A 12,500-nucleotide genomic window follows, 5' to 3' on the forward strand; every position below is an offset into this window, starting at 1 on the left:
CACCTGTTATCAAGAATTATATTGCGTAATTTGTCCTTCCATTTTAACATAATGAATTTTGATTTCAGGAGGATTTGGTTCCTATTTCTAGCAGAGCAAACAGCAACATAATAACTCTCTCTCTCTCTCTCCACACACATATATGTAAATGTGTGTGTATATACATATATATATATATACATATATATATATATATATATATATATATATATATATATATACATATATATTCATATACACATATATATATACATACACACACACACACACATATATATATTAACCTATGTTTTTGTGAAGCATTGTGCTGTATAAGTTTAAAGTATGTAGCTTTACACAACTATACATATATATGTATGTATTATCTTTTAATTCCTTCTGTCATTTCACTGCGCCCATGCTGGTGTACAGCTTTGAAGGGTATATATTTGAACAAATCGGCCCTAGGGCTTATTTCTTTGAAGCCTTGTTCTTATTTAATCGGCCTCTTTTGTCAAACCGCTTTGTAACGAGGACGTAAAGACAGTAAAACTATTTGTCAAGCTGTGGTAAGAGACAAACACAGAGACACACCTACAGAGATACACACACACACACACACACACACACATACACACACATACATACATATATATATATATATATATATATACATACATATATCAGCATATATATACACGAGGACTTCTTACAGTTCCCGTCTACTAGATCTATTCACAAGGCTTTGGCTGGCTCGAGGCTATAACAGAAGGCACTTGATTAAGGTGTTACACAGTGGGACTGAACCCGGAATAATATGGTAGAGAAGCAAGCTTGTTACCACGCAGCTATACCTGCGCTTATATATATATATATATATATATATATATATTCATATAAGAAATTAAAAAAGGAAAATACGCCCACTTACATAGTTTTAATATGATTTTTTGTATATCGATCGGTTTCGCTATCGATATTCATGATATTAAGTTTTACTTATTTGAATATATATTTTTTCTTAAGAAGAAATTTTGTCAAATCGAAATTCCTCTTTTCTGTTACTACTATATATATATATATATATATATATATATATCATTGTGGCAATGCGCATACGTTAAAAATTTGTCAAAAGTTGACAATTAAAAATAATTAAGTTGCTGTGATCTGCGCGAGGGTATTCACCCGAACTATAAAAAATATATAAATTTCAGTATTTACCTGTGTTCTTCGCCCTCCAACAGTTTGCGATAAGCAGCAATCTCAAGTTCCATCGACAGTTTGGCATCCATCAGATCTTGCAGTTCCTTCATCAGTCCTTCTAATTCAAGTTGAAGTCTTTCGACGTCGTTCCTGTGTGCCTCCTTTTCGTGATCTAAGTCGTTTATAGTAGTTTCTAACTCCATTGTCACTGATCTTAGTTGGCCAGTCAGTTGAGCAAGCTATAAACGAAATACGAACATTACAGAATTGCTAACAGATGGGAGAGTATGTTGCGCTCGCGTCTTAGACGGCTCTGCTGCTTCGCCCGCAGACACATCGTAAATTACATTGAACAGGACGTGTTGCGGCTGCTCGCTAAAGATTTATTCGGCAATACACTTCAATCTTAGTCGTGCTATTTCCTCACTCTTCGTTTTCTACTGATACTACAGCATCTTTTGATCCTCGAAGATAGATAGTTGCGCATCACCTCAAACTAAGCCCACAAGACACAAAGCCTGGGTTTCCTCAGTGAGAAATCACTGAGAAACAAAAACTGTTCTTGTACCAATGCAAGAAAGGTAAGACTACTTTATATTTTGGAAGAATAAAAACCTTTCGTTAGCTTATCAATTAAAAGAACATATTGGTAGTTAAATTTTCATTTCCTCTATTTACACTCAGCAGAACTAAAAACAAAACCTGTCGAAGGACAAATGGGAACCTTGCTGGCCAACGGTCATCCAGTTGGGGTCATCCAGTTGGCGAGCTGGCAGAAACGTTAGCACGCCGGGCGAAATGCGTAGCCGTATTTCGTCTGTCGCTACGTTGTGAGTTCAAATTTCCGCCGAGGTCGACTTTGCCTTTCATCCTTTCGGGGTCGATAAATTAAGTACCAGTTACGCACTGGGGTCGATGTAATCGACTTAATACCTATGTCTGTCCTTGTTTGTCCCCTCTGTGTTTAGCCCCTTGTGGGTAATAAAGAAATAGGTCATCCAGTTGAGGAATGACATCAATATCTTTGCCAAGAAAACACTATCAGGAAGTCAGAACTATGGCTCTATTTGGTGGGAGAACTTGCGCATAATCGAGAAACTTTCGTTGTAGTGTAATCAAAGCGCTGCAAAAAGCACAATACATGACGAGGTCAATACATGACGAGGTCAATACATGACGAGGTCAATACATGACGAGGTCAATACATGACGGGGTCAATACATGACGAGGTCAATACATGACGAGGTCAATACATGACGGGGTCAATACATGACGAGGTCAATACATGACGAGGTCAATACATGACGAGGTCAATAGTGTTATAGTTCCCATGTTATTCAATATAGCCTTAAACAGCTGCAGGCACAATTATGTGATAACTAGATCAGTAATTACCATCCTTTTCGCTACTACAGATCCCTTTATTTAAATAACTTTCCTGTGCTGCCCACCACCAACCAGGTTTTTAAAAGGTCTGTCTATTCAATGAGCTAATTTTGTTAACTAACAACAAACATGTTTTAGTTCATCTCACAATTGAAACATATATAACTGAATACTCATACCTACGGTGTCCAGAATGGCAATACTAATGGTTCGTGAGCTGTGTTGGGAGCCGCTGAACTAAATTATCGACCCCGAGCTTGCGTGTAACAATCAAACGAATAGTTAAGTTCGATAGTTACTGCGTACTCTCCATTCTGCAGGAGTCGATTATAAGGAACTGAGTGCCCCATGCAGCTGTTAAATGGATAAACAGAGTGTAATTTGATCATGTTTGGTCTCTTACCTGTGTTTCAAGATCGCGTATTCTGTCTTCCAGCTCGCTCTTTTGCATTTTCAATCTCCTGTTCTCGTCGGTCAGTTGCGTCAGTTCAACAGCTCCTTTGGAAGTACCCATGCGTATTTCACTGATCTGTTGGAAAAAAGAATTTAAACACAATAATCGAAATGAATGAAAGGTGGTAATATTTATAGTAAACTAGCAGTATCGCCCGGCGTTGCTCGGGTTTGTAAGGGAAATAACTATATAAGCATTTTTAGAGAGTTACTTCCCTTATATAACCCGAGCAAAAATCATTAAAAATGCGGGAAAATGATGGTAATTTTTTTTTTAATCGTAGACTCATCGTAGACGCGCGCTAATACCCAGAAGGGCTCGATATGAATGACGACTATAAGATACCCGCTTTTGGTTAAACTGCACCGCAAAATGTGGGAGTAGTTAGGAATCTAAATCGGAGGAGACAGGGTCTCACACACACAACTTCAATTTAATATATAAGGATTTATTGTAAATATTATTGTGCGTGCACTGTTGTCGTGCTAGTTGTTGTAACTACTGTTGTTCTTTGGGCCCAGAACAGCCCTGAGTAGATCTACAATCGAACGTATTCCAGTCATCATTATCCAGTCTGTTTTCCTAGCAGGTATAGTGTACCTAGATTTACTTTATCCAAGGTGCTCTATGTTTCTAAAGCTTCAGGATATGACAAGAGACAGAGAGAGAGAGAGGAAGTTGGTTGTTATTTTTAGTTTTAGCAGGTCAAGCAATTGGTGCTATGTGGAGGCCGGGTTTCGTGTCAATCGCGAAATTATTGATCTGCATCTGGAACTTATTATTCAAGACTTAGAGCTGAGAAAGTTTTGGGGTTTGTTTTTTCTATGCAAAACGGACTGTTGCAAGTTTCCCGTCTCCACGCTATTGATATCGTCCCAGACACAGGATAGAGTAATTCGGGTTCGATAACTTACCTCTGCATTGGTTCGATTGATGTTTGGTCAACTAAAGTAGCAGCTCCATAGATAATTTTGCCCCTAACATAATCGTCAAGCAGAATCGGCATGGAGGCGGCGGTTGAGTCTTTAATTTACAGATACAATCCATCCAACAAACTTCAACACAGATTCCGTCCACCCATTTTATCTAGTAAGGCTTGGGTCGATATGCTACGCAGTGAGCTCGAAAATGAGACCGCGAGAGTGCGATGCAAGCCTTTTAGGCATTCACCCATGCTGCCTCCAGATACATACATGCATCCATACATACATAGTGAAGGCGCGTGTCTTAGTGGTGAGGGCATTCGGCTCACGATTGTAAGATCGTGAGCTCAATTCCCGGGGACATGTTGTGTCCTTGAGCAAGACACTTTATTTCACGTTGCTCCAGTCCACTCAGCTGGCAAAAATGAGTTGTACTTGTATTTCAAAGGGCCGGCCCTGTCACACTCTGTATCACCCTGAATCTCCCCGAGAACTACGTTAAGGGTACACGTGCCTGTGGATTGCTCAGCCACTTGCACGTTAATTTCACGAGCAGGCTGTTCCGTTGATCTTTTCAGCTGGGACCCTCGTCGCCGTAACCGACGGAGAACTCCTACCTAAATACATACATAAATACATACATACATACATACATACATACATACATACATACATACATACATACATACAGTAACACCTCTGCCCGTTTGCTGCTTTGCAATATGCCGACATATTAACAGTGAACTTGATTGACCAGAACTTAGTTGCCTTCCAACGATATCACACAGGAATGGCATACACACACACACAACAACAACAACAACAACATACACACAACACATACACACACACAACACATGCACAACACACACACACACAAACACAAACACAACACACACGCACACAAACACAACACACATACAACACACTCAACACATACACAACACACACACACAACAACAACATCACACAACACACACACAACACATACACAACACACACATACACGCACACAAACACAACACACACACAACACACTCAACACACACACACACACACAACAACATACACACAACACACACACACAACAACAACATACACACGACACACACACACACACAACAACAACATACACACACAACAACAACAACATACACACAACACACACACACACAACAACAACATACACACACACACAACAACAACATACACACAACACACACACACAACACATACACAACACACACACACACGCACACAAACACAACACACACACAACAGCAACAACATACACACAACACACACAACACACACACACGCACACAAACACAACACACACACAACACACTCAACACACACGCACACAAACACAACACACACACAACACATACACAACACACGCACACACGCACACAAACACAACACACATACAACACACTCAACACACATACAACACACTCAACACACACACAACACACTCAACACACACACACACTCACATATGTATGAGTTGTTTAGATATTAGGATTCACTAAAAACTCTGTGTGTTGGACAGAATCAATCTTAATTTCTAAACAACGCATGTGTTTCCCACAAAAAGCCATACACACATACACACAAACAAACTGTAGCCGAATTATTAAACCTCCAGGACAATTTCCGGCAGTCTGTTTTAAACATCTTGAAAACATCAAAAGCGATGTTGAACTTGGTGGTTTTGATACTTATGAGCTGATTAAACTCTGTAAAAATTCTTTTGTTTTTCCGACGGTCTACTAATTCTACTAATTCTACCAATCTATCGCCCGATGGTCATATCAATTATTTTTACATACCTGGGATTCGTATCTTGCTTCCAAGCTAGATGCCAAAGCCTCCAGCTGACTTTCATATTCTTGACTAATTTCTTTTATGCATGATCCCATTTCAGATGTCCAGTATTCACGCATATCAGGGAAGCTGTTATCCTTTGCCAACAAAGCTTTGTATTCTTTGATTTCCTTAAATGATATAAATAAAGCAGAAAAATGTAGTCATGAATACGTGAAAGGAAAAAGAAATAAAACATTTTGACAAAGTCGTCACCTTTTCTCGTGTAATGTTTTGAGAATAAATTACATGCAGACATAACGAAAACAAGCTTAGGTGTTAACACATTTCGTTCAGAAAGCATTGGGAAGGTAAATTAAAAAAGGGTATACAGTGAAGTTAAGTTGCAAGCTAGATTAACAGACAGAGAGACAGATAGAGAGACAGACAGACAGATAGATAGATAGATAGATAGATAGATAGATAGATAGATAGATAGAGAGAGAGAGAGAGAGGAGAGAGAGAGAGATAGATAGATATGTTTCTTTATTAGCCTCACAGGGCTGCACACAGACAGGACAAATTACAAGGTAGAGCTTTTCTTTTGGGGGTAAAAAAGGGGGTTTAGTTTTCGATCAAAAGGGATCGTAAAAGGAAAGAAAGAGGACAAAAAAGGGGGGATAGATAGATAGATAGATAGATAGATAGATAGATAGATAGATAGATAGATAGATAGATAGATAGATACACAGACAGATAGATAGACAGACAGACAGACAGACAGACATACATACATACATACATACATACATACATACATACATACATACATACATACATACATACATACATACATACATACAGGCAAATATCTTGAAATGCAGGAAATAGAAAGCTAACAGGAAGTCATGATACCGTGAGAGAGGCCGGCGAACAAGTCAATTAATGCTAATGTATTTGATACGAGGAACACAAAATCTAACTAGAAACATATATGTAGCGAAGCAGATAGATGAATAGATGCACAGGTAAATTATTAAGTTAAATAGAATGGCAATTCCTCCAGCGGGGACGGCCCTTTTGGTTGTGTCAGTAAGATCCCTGTCGTGGCATGTCGTGTCTTACCCACTTTTTAAACCCGGTGGAGCCAATCCCTTCATTAGTGTTTCTTCAAGTGAGAATGACATAATGAAGAAATTCCAGTACTTTGTCTTCTATTTATTTACTTAGATGAAACGCACACCTGAGCTCAGCGGGATTTCAATTCCGATCAAAGCGAGCCGGAATAAATACCGCAAGGTTTAATAGCTAATGCCTTAAAGAACTCTGTAAAATTGGTAGATAGATAGATAGATAGATAGATAGATAGATAGATAGATAGATAGATAGATAGATAGATAGATAGATAGAGAGAGAGAGCGAGAGAGAGAGAGAGAGAGAGAGAGAGAGAGATAGATAGATAGATAGATAGATAGATAGATAGATAGATAGATAGATAGATAGATAGATAGATAGGAATAGATAGATATTACGGAGATGTACTCGCATAGCAAGTAATTTGATCTGAGATCGTGTGCTGAAACGAAAACATTGCAGCAGCGTGGAAGGTGTTTATAAGCCATTAAAAAACACACAAAAGCCGTTCGATTCACTCCAACATTTAAGTTTAATTTGTCAAAATATTTTCGTCGCTAAAATCCGCGACCTGTTCACTGACAAGTCCGAGATGCAGCACGGACTTTGTCAGTGAACAGGTCGCGGATTTTAGCGACGAAAATATTTTGACAAATTAAACTTAAATGTTGGAGTGAATCGAATAGATAGATAGATAGATAGATAGATAGATAGATAGATAGATAGATAGATAGATAGATAGATAGATAGATAGATAGATAGATAGATAGATAGATAGATAGATAGATAGATAGATAGATAGATTTCTTTATTAGCCACACAGGGCTGCACACAGACGGGACAGAATACAAAGTAGAATTTTTCTTTTTTGGGGAGAGAAAAAAAAAGGTGTGGTAGGTTTTCGATCAAAAGGGATCGTAAAAGGGAAAGAAGAAAAAAAAAGGGACAAAAAAAGATACATACATACATACGTGCGTACGTACGTACGTATGTGCGTACACACGTACGTACGTGCATGCATGGTTGGTCACATTATCTACCAACCGACCTTTCAGATTCAGTCTGTCTACGTCTATCTTGTTACCAGTCTTGTGCATTTACTAAATGATTCTTCCAGCAATTATCTCGCTTGTTTTTAGTTAAGTTAGTATTATAATTAATGCAAGAAGCATTAAATATGTCAACTAGAAATAATTATGTGTTGAGCTACAAAGCAATTTATGCGTTGAGCTACAAGCAACAATGCGGTGAACTAAAAGCATTTAGGCAGTGGGCTACAAAGAATACTTGTCGATGACTAATATTTTAATTATTTCAGCAGGTACTAATATTAGTCATTCACTAATATTTTCCCTCGCTGTATAATTATTTCTAGTTAACATATCTAATATTTCTTGCGTTAAATACATTAACACTAATGTATCTATTGTTTATTTGCTGGCTTTTAATGCAGTCGATCTCCTGCAGTTATTTCCTAAGCAATTCCTAAAGCAGCTTATAATCGCAATCCCGCACATTTACTTAATAAGCCTGCCATTGGTAGTTTTGCGATTTTGGTGAAGTTTATACTTCACTGATGAAGTTATAATAATTTATAGAATACTTCTATAATTGTCTCTCGTACTTACCAAGATAACTAAAACTAGTGGGACTCGTGGAAATTTCTTCATGTTTTATAGCAGTTTTTAAATTTTTATATTGATATATAAATCTCGATTGTCTTTGATTTTGTTCCATAGTTAAGGCTAATTAGTGCTTAACACTCAAACAGATGCATGAATGTATAGATTATATAAAGAAATTACAAAATGGAACGTGGAAACGATTAACGGGAAAGGAATGAAAGATAAGAAAATATAGAAATCCTCTCATCAGCCGAGGAAGCCCGGACTACAAACGCGATTTCAGCGCGTTTAAAGTCGTCCCATATATTAGTCGTTCATTATTATTCCTTTTTCCACATCACTTTGCTTTGTTAACACTAACTTACTAATCTTTTTGTCCGTGTATCACCTCGTGCAATTATTCAACATCCTGCTACGTTTAATGCTTCCGACATTAACTTACCTGTGGAATATAACCTTATATCTGAATAGCAAGCGTACTAAATGAATCTCTTTATCACGCTGCTTCGTGAGTTTAAAGTAATACGTTTAAAATAACCTTCATTATGGAATTGTATCGAAGATATAATCGATATTTTTTTTGCATCAGGATAGATGTAAAATAATTTTTTCAATGTGAAACTTCCAACAGAAAGGATCGTAAAAATTAATTCAACGTGAACAATATAAAACTTACAGTTTCATAAATGTCTTTCAAGAAATTAAGCTCATCTTCCAAAGATTGGGCACGAGTGCTTTCAGCGAGACGACTAGCAGTTTCCTCCTGCAGTTCCTGGAAAAAGAAAGAATAGTGAATTATTATTATTATTACTATTATTATTATTATTATTATTATTATTATTATTATTATTATTATTATTATTATTATTATTTTTATTATTATAATTATTATTACTACTACTAAGGTGGTGAGCTGGCATAATTATTAGCATGCTGGACGAAATGCTTAGCGGTATTTCGCTCGTCGCTACGTTCCGAGTTCAAATTCCGCCAAGGTCGTCTTTGCCTTTCATCCTTTCGGGGTCGATAAATTAAGTACCAGTGAAACATTGGGGTCGATGTAATCGACTTAATCCCTTCCACTACGCTGGCATTGTGACAAAAATTTGAAATCGTTGTTGTTGTTGAGACGTTTGTTTTGCAACTACAAGGTATGCGGTTCAGTTCCACTACGCGTTATTTTCGTAGGTGTCTTCTTCTACAGCCCCGAGCTGACCAATACTTTGTGAGTGAATTTGATTTACAGAATATGTGTGGACGCCCGTCGTATAGATAGATAGATAGATAGATAGATAGATAGATAGATAGATAGATAGATAGATAGATAGATAGATAGATAGATAGATAGATAGATAGATAGATAGATAGGAATAGATAGATAGATAGATAGATAGATAGATAGATAGATAGATAGATAGATAGATAGATAGATAGGAATAGATAGATAGATAGGAATAGATAGATAGATAGATAGATAGATAGATAGATAGGAATAGATAGATAGATAGATAGATAGATAGATAGATAGATAGATAGATAGATAGATAGATAGATAGATAGATAGATAGATAGATAGATAGATGAATGTGTGTGTGCATGTGTGTATGAGTGTGACGATGGTTTGCTAACGTCGTTAGGCAGTCGAACAGATAGCCTCATATTTGTTCCGGTTGTTTGTGCACCAAGTTCAAATATTGCTTACTGTCACCGGGAAAAAAATCTCCTCGGGGCCCAACAAAAACGGTGTTCAGCTTAAGCCGTCCTTCACAAATGGCGGAGTATTTCGGCTGATCTCTCTTAGTGCAAACACACTGGCCAGGAGGTGCAAATGCAAGAGTACGCTCAGGTCCTCTACACTCAAAGGACAGTACATACACACACACACACATAACATACATTTTCTCTCTCTGTCATACATTCTCTCTCTCTCACCCTCACTTTCTCTCTCTCTCACACACACATACATACATACATACATACATACATACATACATACATACATACATACATACAATCTCTCAGTCACTCTCTCTCACACTCCGCTCACTCTCATACACGCATACACACACACACACACACACACATACCAACATAATTTTGTTCGAGAAACCAGTTAAAGGTCGAGGGAAACACCCAGATTAACTGAATCACAGGAAATACATACATACCATCATACATACACTCGCACACACGTACACATACACACACACACACACACAACACACATGCACACACACACACACACACATGTGGATGAGTAGATGTATGCATGTATGATACACATATACATATGTATACACACACACACATATATACGCGTGCATTGATATTGTGAGATTCTGAAGAGTTTCTGTCTACTAATTTTCACAAAAAGGTTTTTAGTGAACAGAGGCTTCTTGCAGAACTCAGTTGCCCAATGATCCATGCAACAGAATTGAACCAAAAACCAAACGTTTGCCAGACGATTGAGGTTCACAGAGAGCTAAATACAACTGCTTCAAATTGAAGTTCAATAGTCTTTGAAGGAAGATAGTTGTGAAGTCTACATGACACCTGTTTGTTGTATTCCTCTTCTTCTTCTTCTAATCGGGACTTCTAATCGCCATTAGCCACAAAGAATAATCTTTAATTCGAGCCTACTCTAAGCTACTAAGAATGCGTGTGGCAACTTGAAGATCCACTCACCACACGCGATAGACTGGCGGTTGCACGGACGCGAAAGCTACGTTGTTATCCTCATTCCGTAAAAGGTGGCTTTTAACGGGTGGAGAGCTGAACTATCCTGGGGTACAGAGGATTCGCAATCTATCTAGACTAGGGTCTGAAAGTTTTACCACACCATAGTGAGTTACACCATGGTTCCTCTGCTTTGTGGAAGAAGTAGGAAGAAAGAGTGAGAGAAAGTTGTGGTGAAAGAGTACAGCGGTGTTCACCCCACCCCGCCGGAGCATCGTGGAGCTTAGGTGTTTTTGCTCAATAAACACTCACAATGCCTGGTCTGGGAATCGAAACCGCGTTCTTACGACCGCGAATCCGCTGCCCTAACCACTGGACCATTGCGCCTTCACAGGAATGCTGCTGTTAAAACCGTCGGGAACTATTATCGAAGACACAATGCTGAAGAGAGAGATTGTGTCAGATGCAGGCTTGTTTAACGCTATTCATTATCATAAAAGCGTCAGATGCAGTTATGTCCTTCAGTACACATCCCACCATACCACAGTGGAACTTATTTCTTTACTGTCCACATGGGGCTACACACAGAAGGGACAAACAAGGACAGACAAACGGATTAAGTCGATTATATCGACCCCAGTGCGTAACTGGTACTTATTCAATCGATGAAAGGCAAAGTCGACCTCGGCGGAATTTGAACTCAGAACGTAGCGGCAGACGAAATACCTATTTCTTTACTACCCACAAGGGGCTAAACACAGAGAGGACAAACAAGGACAGACAAACGGATTAAGTCGATTATATCGACCCCAGTGCATAACTGGTACTAATTTACTCGACCCCGAAAGGATGAAAGGCAAAGTCGACCTCGGCGGAATTTGAACTCAGAACGTAGCGGCAGACGAAATACCTATTTCTTTATTACCCACAAGGGGCTAAACACAAAGAGGACAAACAAGGACAGACATAGGTGTTAAGTCGATTACATCGACCCCAGGGCGTAACTGGTACTTAATTTATCGACCCCGAAAGGATGAAAGGGAAATACCGCTAAGCATTTCGCCCGACGTGCTAACGCTTCTGCCAGCTCGCCGCCCTACAAAAATACATCTGTCTACAGATACAGCTGATGCAGGGACACATCAAATGTGTTTCGTACAGACAATATATAAAAGGGTCACAGGGTAGTAGCCATGTACATCCGTGAGGATGACACACCTTAATCTTACGGCCAAGTCCATCAATGACAGCAACACGTTGTGGTAATATGTACATCATAACGTTCATCTCTCGCCTGAAATCACGATG

At 38.5% G+C, this 12,500-nt stretch overlaps 1 protein-coding gene across 1 annotated transcript in view; it reads right to left on the minus strand.

Annotated features, from left to right (window-relative positions):
- The window catches only part of LOC115222952 (70 kDa neurofilament protein), a 28,421-nt gene that overhangs the window by 6,602 nt on the left and 9,319 nt on the right, over positions 1-12,500 (minus strand). Inside the window, exons 3-6 of the mRNA XM_029793359.2 lie at positions 9,193-9,288; positions 5,784-5,948; positions 2,975-3,100; positions 1,204-1,424 (exon numbers count right to left, since the gene is read on the minus strand). Of these exons, the coding sequence (XP_029649219.1) occupies positions 1,204-1,424; positions 2,975-3,100; positions 5,784-5,948; positions 9,193-9,288 (608 nt within the window). The remainder of the gene's footprint in view (positions 1-1,203; positions 1,425-2,974; positions 3,101-5,783; positions 5,949-9,192; positions 9,289-12,500) is intronic.

The sequence above is a fragment of the Octopus sinensis genome, linkage group LG21, assembly GCF_006345805.1.
Source record: "Octopus sinensis linkage group LG21, ASM634580v1, whole genome shotgun sequence".
Taxonomy (NCBI): domain Eukaryota; kingdom Metazoa; phylum Mollusca; class Cephalopoda; order Octopoda; family Octopodidae; genus Octopus; species Octopus sinensis.